A 12073-nucleotide genomic window follows, 5' to 3' on the forward strand; every position below is an offset into this window, starting at 1 on the left:
ATCAAAGAGAGTCGAAGGTTTCTTACGCTGCTTTGAATGTTTATGTAGTCCTAAAACTCAATATTCTCTGGGTCCTGGAATTCGAGTGACAATGCCAAAAACCCGAGCACTGGAGTGGACACATTTTTGCACGTCTGGCAGTGAATGAGTTAAATCTTATGTGAGCATCTCAACGATTGGTTAGCATGTTCACAAGTGAAAAGTTTGATTTTGGCTCCAGCATGCCTGCAACCCCTTGCAAGGAGTACGTTAAAAAAATAGATGGTCCTACTGGACCCTTTCACACCCTGCCCACTACCACTTACATGAAGGAATTAGATTAAAGTGTCCTCCATACTTATTTCTCATGATGAAAATAGTGCAGCATGTTCTACCGAAGACAAATTCCTTGTGTGTTCTACACACTTGGCCAATAAAGATGATTCTGATTGGATAGAAATCAGAGATGGAATTACCACACAGTTCCTGCTGCCAGACTTGAATTTTATTCAGGCGTTCTCTGACACACACACATGATGTTCATACCGGCAACAAAAAAGAAGGCAGCAACAGTCTGTGGCCTGAAAGGACGTCCATTTTGAGCATTTGAGGTCAGCATTCAACTTGGCGGACATTTTGAGCCAATGCAAACAAAAAGAAAGAGACTATTAAAAATAAGACTGAGATGTGTCTGAGTGGCCACAAACCCATGGATTCAGTTGGTGACCAATTTGAAGTTCAAATGGATTTTAAACAGTTGGACATCAATAAGTACAGTGATACCTCAGCTCACAAACTTAATTGGTTTCCAGAAAGTGTCTGTAATGCAAAAAGTTCGTCTTCCGAACATTTATTTCCCATAAACCATTAAAATGAGAATAATCCGTTCCCAGCTCACCATAAAACATACTTTTCTACTAAATAAGCCTTAAAACAACACAAAATATACCTTATTTTATGTATAATAAATGTGATATTGTACTGTAATTAAAGAAATAAACTGTACTATATAATAAAGTCATTTTATTGAACTTTGTGATGGTCGTTGATGTAGTTGCCTCTTGATGATATTCGAGTAAAGTTGCTGAGCTTTCTCGGCAATAATACCCTCACTCACACGGTCCCCTGCTAGATGATTTTCCTTAATCCAAATCAACATAAGTTTTTCAACCTCTTCTATTGCCTGTGCTACAGTCTGTGCTTAGACAACACAAAAACACCTTTATCCACACGTAGCAATGGTCAACTTAGGATACTGATCGTGGGACAATAAGTCACACAAACGCACACCTCATTCGTGTTTTTTGATGATCTCCTTTTTCTGCTCGACCGTAATTTTCTTGTGTCTTCTTCGGCTTAACACTAGCCTGTGTTAGGGTCTTTTTGGGTCCCATAATAGCAAAAGTACTACACTCGATTAACAAGCCACGTCTGCACTCAAAGAAAGGGGGTGACAAAAACTAGTCCCCCAGCCACTGTGGCGCTGTTCGACCGTGTGGTTTGATTCGTCCGCCGAAAACTAGTTCGTCATTCGAGACTATATGTTCGCAAATTTAATGTTCGTAAGGAGAAATGTTCATGAGCTGAAGCGTTCGTATGCGGAGGTATCACTTTACCAGGAAAATCTGTTGTGTCCATGTGCCATCAGTGTCGCGAATGCCGCATGCAGTGTTCATGTAAAAGCGACAATTTGGATGTTAAGGCATTTCCAGGAAACATCTTAATAAAAAAATGTCAATAAAGCAGTTCTGTTAAACTGTGAGAAGCCAATAACAAGTCATCCAGTAGTCCCATTGCTTCACAGTGAATCTTTGCTGTTAATACTGCCAAACAATAACATGGCTCTTTTCATTTGTTTTCAAATTTCCGTCTCTCAAAATGACCTGAGGAATTCCAAGTATCAAAGCAAATAACTAGCATGTTATCATCGAGAATGATATTTGTGTCTTTTACATGTCCAAAAGAAGCTAACGTTAGCAAATTTGGCACAGCGGGTTTTTTCTCATCTTTCCAAAGAGAATATCATCAAACAAGAACCAACCAGAAACTGATAAATACCGACAAGCAAATATGGCTGGTTGGGTTTTGCCGAATCATCCATTGAGTACGTCACAAAAGCAATATCGATCCATGGCTTTCATGTCGACTGTGTGCGGTCATTCACTCGATGCATCAATGTCGTGTCACTTTTCATATTAAATGTTGGACTATGGTGAGACAAAGGAGAAGTAAAGCAAGCAACAGGCCATAATACATTTGGTTGCGAATTAGTGTCATGGGGAGATTTTAACAGAGGTCAGTGCAGCTCAATAAAAGCTTCCATCTCCTCAGAGATGAGCCCCCTGTAGGGAAGTTTGTGCTTTTCCACCGCACGAGCCGCCAGGCACTGAAGGGTGATGTAGTTAAGCGGGTAAAGAGCCGGGTCACCCATATTATGCTCATCTAACAGCTCGTAGGGTGCTTTCTTTCGTGCGTTGGTGGCATCAAAGTGAGCGCCGGCTTTCATGAGAAGCGCCATGATCTCCGGACAGCCGTTACAGGCGGCCACGTGCAGCGGCGTGTTGTTGTCGCAGTCCCGCGCGTCCACGTCGGCGCCGCATTCCAGGAGAAGCGACGCCACCGCCTGGGAGGGGAATCGCCCCACCGGGTAGCGACCCACGGACGTGGTTTCCTTATCCACGGCCATGTGGAGCGGCGTGAAGCCACAACGCCCGCGGGGGTTTAGCTTTAGGAGGCGGTAGACCGTGTGTTTCTTCTGGTGTTCCTGCTCAGGGTTGCACTCCAGCTTCTCAAGCAAGAAGATGAGATGGAGGATAATGGCGAGCGCTTTGGTGAACTGAGGGGCTTCTGGGGGATTGTCCTTTTGCGCCACGGCTCGCTCCACCTCCCGCACGCTTTTACCCAACACCGTCATCAGATCGTGGAAGGTGACGCGTGTTGACAGGGTACCTTTGGCACGGTCTTGAAGGACAAAGGAGAAGAGCTCGGCGAAGGACAAGAAACTCGAGGCCGTCATGGGGCTGAGTGGATCCAGGTTGCTCTGCTGCATATCCAAAGCGTATTTCCACAAGCTGATGCATCTTTCAAAATTGCCCGAGTCGGCGTAGACGGCTCCCCTGTAGCGGATGTAATATGAGGTGTCCGGGTGGGATGGTCCCAGGATGCGCTCGCGAACCAACAAGGCCTGCATCCTCATCTCGTCGGGGTCTGTGATCAGAGCTTCCAGCTCCTCTGCACTGTTCACCTCCTGCGCGCAGCCATAGGCGGGAACGGGTGGCCCGGGTGGGGGCTTGGTCAGGCACCCTGCTTTTTCTCCTGGTTGCCTAAGTTCCATGGCCCGTCGCCAGTACTTCATGGCCCCCAATAGATCCCGTTTCTTGTCCACAAAAGTGGCTCCGAGCAGCTCAAGCGCATCTATGCGTTCCTCCCTGGAAGTGCGGGGCTGGTGGGCAAGGTACTCCACAATGTTGGTGTGTCCAGTAACGCTGGAGGCGAGGAGAGGGGTCATCCCGTAACCGTCCCTTTCCATGCGAGCGCTACACTTTAACAACATTTTCATGATGTCCAGGCTGCCGGACTCGGCACAGTCGTGGAGGGCCGTGTTTCCCTTGACGCTTTTACGGTTGACATCGGCACCGCGGTCCAGGAGAAACTTGGCGATCTCCTTGTGGCCTTTGTAGCAGGAGATCATGAGGCAAGTGTGACCGTGTCTATTGGCCACCTCCATGTCAGCCCTGTGCTCCACCAGATAACGGACGATTTCCAAGTGGCCGTCGAAGCAGGCAGCCCGTAGCGGAGTAGAGTTAGTTAGAGTCGCGTTGTTCACCGAAGCACCGTGTTTTAAAAGCGTCTTGACAACGGCGAGGTGACCGGCAGCAGAAGCCGCCCACAATGGAGGCGCTCCTTCGATCGTCTCGCCGTCAAAGTTCACCGAGCCCCCGAGTTCGACGTTCGCTCGACAATATTCAAGGAGGTAGTCTACGACTTCTAAATGTCCATATCGTGACGCTATCAAAAGAGGCGTACCTCCCTGTGTTTTCTCTTCGGCTAAAGCTTCGAGCTCGTCGGGAGTTTTGTTGCTCAGCAACTTCTGGATAAGTTTCAGCTTACCATCTCTGGCCGCGTTGAACACCGCCGTCGTTATATCCATTGTTAAAGGCTCAGCGTTGTGTCACATGACATCAACCCCATAACCACTAGTTTACCACCAAAAAGGTGAGTTTGGCTTCAAAAAGGGAGAATTTCTGTCTGGGTTATGGTTCGAGCTCTCATCTTTCTTCCATTTTGAGGGCGCTGGCAAGATGGCGTTTGTGTTGCTTGACAGCTCTGTGTTTACCGTGGCCGTGTTGCATTGTGGGTGACGTAGTTTTAACCGCGGAGATGCTGACGCTATGTCCCATAATAATAAACTACTTGTCACACAATGCAATGGGATTAAAAAAACTCAATCCAGCTGGTGGGTTCTTTTGATTTCGAACAATCAAGGTACACTTATTGCCTTCGTAAACTGACACCTGTCACGTCAATGCGACGTTAAAGGTTGGGAATCCCAAAGCTCCCTTCGATATGACACATTGACGTTCAACTTGGAAGCGTTAATATAAATATTCTTTTGGTAAAAAGTATTCGGGTAATAAGAATTGAACACTTAAAAGCGCGTAAGAACATCTGTCAACGTGAGTCATATGTTAACGTGTGTTCTTCAAAGAAATCTCGATAAAACATGTACCCACATCGATGCTTTAAGACTATTTATTTAAGATGGACTGCAAATATACAGTACTCAATTTAAAACTCAAATACCGTACCACGGAATTGTCATTACCTGTGATTCTATCGAGTTCCATTCGAGGGCGCCCACGTACCACATTATGGGAATGACTCATTTTCGTATTCCCTTGAATGCCATTAGAACTCGAAATTACCAACTTCAACATACCTTGGTAACCTGTTGTTGGTTCTCGCTGCCCTTTTCTCTGCGAGGCACATTTCAATCAGATATCTATGTTCCAAATATTAAACAGGGAGTTGGAATTCACAGAGACAATATTTTATGCACATAAACGAGAAGAAGCCTCTCAAATGTCTTCCAGCTTCTTCTTGACCCTCAGGATCACTTCGGTAGATTTGTGTATTAAAAAAAACATGAACAAATCATTTTAAATACACGAAATAGGCAAATACACGACAAACCACTTTATTAATGCTTCAATTCAAACGACATCAAACATAAATAAAGCATTGTTCTTTGGAACATAGATGAACTTATTATTTTGACAGCAAGACACAGCAGCCTCGGGGGTGTTATATTCAGGAGCCAGTACATAAGCAAATACGGCATCTGTCAAAAAGAAAAAGGGCATCGTTCATTTGACAAAGCACAGTTGATACAATATCATTTGGCATCATTGCAGCAATACCGACTCCATGGAAACTAGACCATTACATCTAATTGAAAACGGTGATACATTGTGCAATTCCGATACGTAAACAAGGTTCCACTGTATTTAGACTGTTAAATTGGTTTTTGGTTTGGCTCTTAGTGTGCAAGATATGATTTCTTTTACCTCTCCGGGATCGATACAATCTCTGAAGTGGAATGAAGGTGATAAAATAACGGCTCAGAAGATGAAGGGCTGCTTGTTTTTCACCAAAGTCCTGACAGGGATTTCCCTACAGGCCCATGAGCAGCTCACTCAGCAGCACTTCTCTTTCTCCAAGAAGTGTGTCTCTCTTCAAACTGGTTCCCTTATTCACTACCTTGATCTTCATGGCTAGACTTTTGACTTGTGCCTTAGGCAGTGAGTCAAAAAAGAAGTCCTCGTTAAAAATGGGATTCCTGCTATTCTTTATAATGGTGCTTCTTTGTTTCTGTTTCTTGCCAGGTTTCAGGTAGAGCGCCACACAGCAGTTGATGCTCTTCAGGTCTGTCTGCTGGCCATAAATGGCCTCCGCCGATAGCACGCGAACCCTCAGCCTTGCCGCCTCTGGGTCGTAGTGCGTACTAAGTCTGAGTGTCCCGCCCTTGTGCAGGTTAATGGTGTGTTCACGCTGCAAGGGGTCAGATGCCAAAGCCCTGGAGCTGCTTGTCCTGCCTTTGCGGAGTGCGGGAGAGGTAGGGCAACGCATACGCCGGCGCTGCATGTTGGGGCTGTTGTCGGCAGAGCTGCAATCATCCGTGGAGAGAGAGCTGTGGCGAGCCAGGGAGCGCTTGGCACGAGATACCTCAAGACAAACGAGAAACACACGTGTAAACTGGCAATACCCAGAATGTTGATATTTCTTTTCCGCAGCGTGCAGTTCGATGTGCGAGAGAAATCGCTAGAGAAAGAATGATACCGTCCGTTCCACATCATTAAAATTGATCTACTTTCGGTTAACAAGGTGCACGCAGTACGTTATTAATTTGCGTATTTATGTCTCATCGAACAGATTGTAGTAATATCGATTGTTGTTTTAAATGTCTTTTAGTTTTCACGGTGTTCCATAATAAACGTTTTGGACATTATTATGGGGCGTCATCCTTCACTGGGGTAGATAAAGTGACGATGGAAAACATAGCCATATGATGATTAACACATTCACTGCAACTCACGAATTTATTCGGGGTTTGAAAATATGACGTGGAGCGCCATTTCTGAATTTGCTCGGGTTTTGTTTTTTCATGCTTGGGTGCTACTATTGCATTGTATTTTGGACAGCCGCCCTCATTTCAAGCTCTTATAACTCCCGACCCATATAATTTAGGAATTAACTCTCTTTTTCTGATGAAAGAAAAGAGCCTAAGGTTTCTAATGATGTATTGACTGTTTATGTAGTCCTAAAACTCTATATTCAGTGGGTCCTGGAATTCAAGTGACAATGACAAAACCCCTGGCACTGGAGTGGACAATTTTTTTTCACATTTCTGGCAGTGAATGAGTTAATCTCAGGTTAGAAAATTTCAGACTTCATGTGAAGTGGTTTCAATTCAAAAAGGCAAAAAAGGTAACCACTTGCCTTGGCTTGTGTCTCTTGTGTGATGGAGCGCAGGAGGGACGCCGAGCGGGACAGCAAAGGAGAGTTAAAAGGGGACGAGTCCGCCGAGGAGCAGGTGTCACTCTCGCCGCCACTGAAGTAACGGTAAGGGTTGGTGTTGGACGGAGTTAGATGAGTCGCCCCTTGTGAGCGCCTCTGGGAGATCGGGGAGGTAAGAGGGCTACTGGGGTCGCTGTGAAATAGGCTCTCCTTGCGTCGGGTATGAGGAGACTCCACTAAGGTGGAAAAGCCATAGGAGGTCTGAGCCTTAGGGACGTAAGGTAGTGACATGGCGGTCTGTGACTGAGGATCTGCGTTGGTGTTGGCGTCCCAAGTCCCGGCGGCTGGCTCGTCTGCACTCTCGATTTGAATAATGTGACGGTTCGCTGACTTTTGGAGATTACGTGCGTCCCCACCCAAACGGGAAAAGAGGCGAGGGCTGCAGGGGTTTTTGCTGCTGTGAGCTCTGGGGCTCTGCACACAGATGACATGATCGGAGGTGGAGGGTCGCAAGGCGGAGCAGTGCTGAGGCTGCTCAGGGGTTGCCGATTCCTCCGGTGGGCAGCAGATGAGTGTGGGGGGGATGAAAAAATCTGGAATTTTTCCAGGCGTGAGCACATTAGCGTATACAGACACTGGAATGGCCTCGGTGGTCTGCGGGAGCTGAGATTGTGTTCCACTGCTCTCTATTTTGCTACGTAGCTTCTCCAGTAGCCACATGTCCAACCAAGGCGTGTCAAATCTGCATTTACTAAACAGTTTTTTTCACAGAAGGAATATCAGAGATCGTCAATGGAAATTGATCCTGCAGTACAGCAAGGTGATTCAAAACTAAACGATATCCAGTGATACCTCGGCTTACGAACGCATCTGCTCACAAACCTTTCGCCTTATGAACATTAAATTTGCGAGAATATAATCTTAGCATCCGAACTAGTTTTCGGGAAACACACGGAGTGCCACAATGGCTGGCAGACTAGTTTTCGGCGGAAGAACACCAAACCACATGGCCGAACAGCGGCTCCATGGCTGCCGGACTACTTTTCCACACACCCCTTCTCTGAGTGAATACGTGGCATATGTGGTTTGTTTTCGAGTGGAGTACTTTTGCTTTTTTGGGACCGAAAAAGATGCCACCACAGGCTAGTGTTAAGCCGAAGAGGACACAAAAGAAAATTACGGTCGAGCAGAAGAAGATCATCGAAAAACACGAACGAGGTGTGCGTTTGTGTGACTTAGCGTATCATTACCAGTATGCTAAGTCGACCATTGCTACGTGTGGCTAAGGGTGTTTCTGTGTTGTCTAAGCAACGGTCTCAGGCAATAGCAGAGGTTGAAAAATTTCTGTTGATTTGGATTAACGAAAAGCAGCTAGCAGGGGACAGTGTGTGAGTGTATTATTGCCGAGAAAGCACCGCAAATTCACTCGGATATCATCAAGAGGCAACTACATCAACGACCATCACAAAGATAAATACAGGTAATATCCGACTTATGACCAGTTTCCGTTCCGACAAAACCGTCGTAAGTCAAACGGCCGTAAATCGAAAAGCATTCAAAATGGCTGACGTGAGGATCACATGATCATAACAAATGACGACACGCTGGCAACTCCTATACGACAGGATAGTATACGATGTCAATCTGTTGTTTTTAAGCAACGTTTTCGATTGAATACTATTACAGTAAAGTCTCGTTATATCGATATCGGATATATCGATAGTCCCGGTTATATCGATACTATTTCTATGCACGCACGGAGAAAATTACATGCAAACAGGGTCGGATATATCGATAGTCCCGGTTATATCGATATTTTTTCGGACTCCCTTGAATATCGATATAACGAGACTTTACTGTATATACAAAAATGTTGACAGTTCAATTATAAATCTTACAACGAGCTTATGCGAGCTGTCAAAAAAAACAGCTGTCCAAAAATCGCTCTCCTTGCTAACGGAGAAGCCAGAAGAGGTCACCTGTCTCAAAGAGGCGGCGACGCTGACCGTGAGCCCAACGTGGCGTTCGCGTCGCGGCGATCCCACCCGCTCTGCCTCGGCCTTGGTGAAAATTGTCATACGCGTTTGTTAAGAAACAGTTATTTTGTAACGTCATTTTGTGCAATGATGCTCCGGCAAATAAACACCCTACTTGTTCGATATTGTCACGTTCGGATTGACAGCTGGGAGTGGGGCCACGCCTCCCCGCTTCCTTCTTCAGGACAGTGGGTACGAAAACGGGACGCTGTCAACTTGTGTTTGTACTTTGTATTACCCTGGACTTTGTCTTCGGTGCGCGGTCCGAGCCCCCCACATCCCGTAATCCTTTTGGGATTGTACCGTGTGCGAGTTGCTTTTCGCCATTGTGGGGTTCACATTGCCACACCCCACTCGTCGTTTTTCGTATTCGTTATTTTTGATTATTCTCCTGGTCCTCGTTTTAGGAACAGTGCTTTGTGTTGTAGCTTAATAAATCATCATGCACGGACCTCTGTCTCTGTCGCGTTGCTGGCTGTAGCTGTGGCAGCCATAGAATAAAAAAAAAAAGTCTGGCGGTCGTGGTCGTAAGTACGGGTGGTCGGAACTCGCACCGGTCGTAAATCGGATCTTACCTGTATAAGGACTTTATTATACAATATTGAATTTATTATACAATACAATAGCACATTTATTATAAATAAAATAAGGTATATGTTGTGTAGTTTTAAGGCTTACTCAGTAGAAAAGTATGTTTTATGGGGACCTGGAACCGGATTATTCTCATTTTTCATGTATTCCTATGGGAAATTAATGTTTGGAAGACACACTTTTCGCCTTCACACACTTTCTGGGAACCAATTAAGTTCATAAGCTTGAGGTATCACTGTATTTTCAAAAATCATTTTATGCATTCTCATGTTAGTGTGTGATTTGTGTTTACCAAAGAAAATGTCGTGGCAGACCACCAAATAAAAATGTCATACAAAGTACAGTCACTGAAAGTATAAGCTTATCAACACTGAAAAAAATATGGCTGTTGAATTACCATTTTGTTTTTGTCAATTTAAGAATCATTTAGATTCAGATTTTTAGATATCTTGTCAAGAGATCATGTCAGTCTCAATGGTAATGGGTGAATATTTTCTACCTGTCAGTAAACATTGAGGCTGCAAAGAAACACAGAATACAAGACAATACAACACTAATTTATATGGCACGTTCTTTCACAACAGCAGCAGCTGTAACAAAGCACTTCACAACAACACAAGGCAAAATAATAAACACAACAGGAACATCAAAACATGGACAGTTGTGCAATCTTAACGACTTTCCCACATGTACTCTGTGATGTAATAATATCTGACGTAAAATGTAATAACTAGCCCCAGTGAGTTTTTATGGAACCACTACTTTCCTGCGTACATTTGACAAGAAGTGCATATGAAAAGAACACATTTAACATGACGTTTTGTTTAAAACTCAATTTGGACTCATCGTCAAATATTAAATGACAAACACACACACATATATGCACACACACAGACACACAAAAGAGAAAACATTGAAACACATTTTAAAATAATATATTATAATATATTATAAATACATGTTTTAAAATATTCCGTTACAAATTATAAGAAATTGATACAATCTCAAAATATAAAACACAGTACTGTACACCCAAAATCCCAGAAAATACAAGGTAATAATGATTTCATTCAAAATGAATGATTTCACATTCACGGTTTGATGATTTATACAGAAAAAAATGCTGTCGCAAATGGACATTCAAATACACGTTTTTTTAACCTGCAAGCAACGATATAAACAGCATGCGAATTCCTTTTCAACCCTTTCTCACATAGTAGAAGTTTCTTGACGATTTTCACCAAACCTACCTGTTGACTGCAGAACTTCTGGCTTCCTCCAAACAGTTTTGAGAAGTGATGCGTACGATTAAAACGTTCGTCTGCTTCAAATGTGATCCAGAAGCGGTGGCGAGGAAAGCATCGAGATCAGGCGCCCGTTTTATAACGATTGAGCTGCGCTCAAGCCAACAGCCAATAGGGACGTTGTGAAAGCCTCCCAAGATATTGACCAACAATTCATTTTTCGCTTGAGGGAGGGGGGGGGGGTCACAATCCAATTTAAAATCACCTACAAATAATCTCACATCGTCCGTTTGGAAGCTGAACGTCGCAGTGATTTCAGTTGGCTTCTCCGCCATAAACTGACTCCTTGTATGTGTGTGGTGGACGTATGAGGCAGTCACTCCCGTTACGTCGTTACTGTAACGCAACGCAGAGAGTGCAAATAAAACCAGAGCCCTTAATTGCACTATTCAACGGTGTGCTGATGAGGTAGAGAGAAATAACGCTTTCTTCATCGAACACAAGGATTTGTGAAGCATAACAACAACATCATTAAGAAGATAGATATACAGTGTAGGTAGATAGGTAGATACGTAGAGATAGATAGATAGATAGATAGATAGATAGATAGATAGATAGATAGATAGATAGATAGATAGATAGATAGATAGATAGATAGATAGATAGATAGATAGATAGATAGATAGATAGATAGATAGATAGTGAGAGAAGGGGTGAAGGGTCGTCGTTCTGTGCCAATTGAATAAGTAAAGATTTTACTTTAAAATTTGACTGTTTAAAGAATAAAGAGAGGGTTCGAAAGTTTTTTTTAGATTAAATAAAGATTGCAAATCTGTTGAATCCAAAGTGTGGGAAGTAATGCGGATTTTTGTTGCTTCTATCTTGATCAGTTTGTGTTTGATGGAAGCCCAAAATGTTTCCAACACACTGAGCCTCTTGCCAGGTGTTAAACATGGAGGTGGATGAGCAGCAATCACGTAGGTGTCACCAGTCACCGCTTTGTTGTGTTTAAAAAATATAAACATTATACTGCAGGTTCACTTTTCATAACACTTAAAGGGCAACCGACGTCACTTTTTTGTTTTTTAACTGACGTCAGAAAAACGTTTTATAGCATCTAAAATACCCAAAACACACAGTATGATATTTTTAGTCAAATGCATAACACCAATAAAAATTTCCAAAAAATTGAGCTGCGATTTGGTC

General features: G+C 43.8%; 2 protein-coding genes across 3 annotated transcripts; both read right to left on the reverse strand.

Moving 5' to 3' along the window:
- Positions 1–466: 466 nt before the first annotated feature.
- fem1a (fem-1 homolog a) lies at positions 467–4295 on the reverse strand. Its single transcript, XM_089008918.1, has one exon. It carries the CDS (start codon positions 4127–4129, stop codon positions 2276–2278), a length of 1854 nt encoding a protein of 617 aa, XP_088865044.1. The 5' UTR covers positions 4130–4295; the 3' UTR covers positions 467–2275.
- An 865-nt stretch (positions 4296–5160) lies between these two features.
- LOC148891364 (C2 calcium-dependent domain-containing protein 4C-like) lies at positions 5161–11098 on the reverse strand. 2 transcript variants are annotated; one of them, XR_016116508.1, is made up of 4 exons: positions 10874–11098; positions 6979–7747; positions 5547–6204; positions 5161–5320 (listed from the first exon to the last, which is right to left on the reverse strand). XR_016116508.1 is itself a non-coding variant. In XM_089008943.1 (3 exons), exons 2-3 carry the CDS (start codon positions 7714–7716, stop codon positions 5653–5655), a joined length of 1290 nt encoding a protein of 429 aa, XP_088865069.1. In that variant the 5' UTR covers positions 7717–7747; positions 10874–11098; the 3' UTR covers positions 5161–5652. The 2 variants fall into 2 exon arrangements, 1 of the variants encoding a protein (XP_088865069.1); XM_089008943.1 differs by having other exon boundaries at positions 5161–6204.
- Positions 11099–12073: the final 975 nt, after the last annotated feature.

The sequence above is a fragment of the Hippocampus bargibanti genome, linkage group LG11 (assembly GCF_051943395.1).
Source record: "Hippocampus bargibanti isolate YZ-2025 linkage group LG11, ASM5194339v1, whole genome shotgun sequence".
Lineage (NCBI taxonomy): Eukaryota > Metazoa > Chordata > Actinopteri > Syngnathiformes > Syngnathidae > Hippocampus > Hippocampus bargibanti.

Coding starts and splice junctions, on each gene's coding strand:
- fem1a (XM_089008918.1), bottom strand. CDS start 4,129: ATGGATATAACGACGGCGGTGTTCAACGCGGCCAGAGATGGTAAGCTG.
- LOC148891364 (XM_089008943.1), bottom strand. CDS start 7,716: ATGTGGCTACTGGAGAAGCTACGTAGCAAAATAGAGAGCAGTGGAACA. Junction 6,205..6,978: donor CACAAGAGACACAAGCCAAG/GCAAGTGGTTAC, acceptor GTTTGTCTTGAG/GTATCTCGTGCCAAGCGCTC.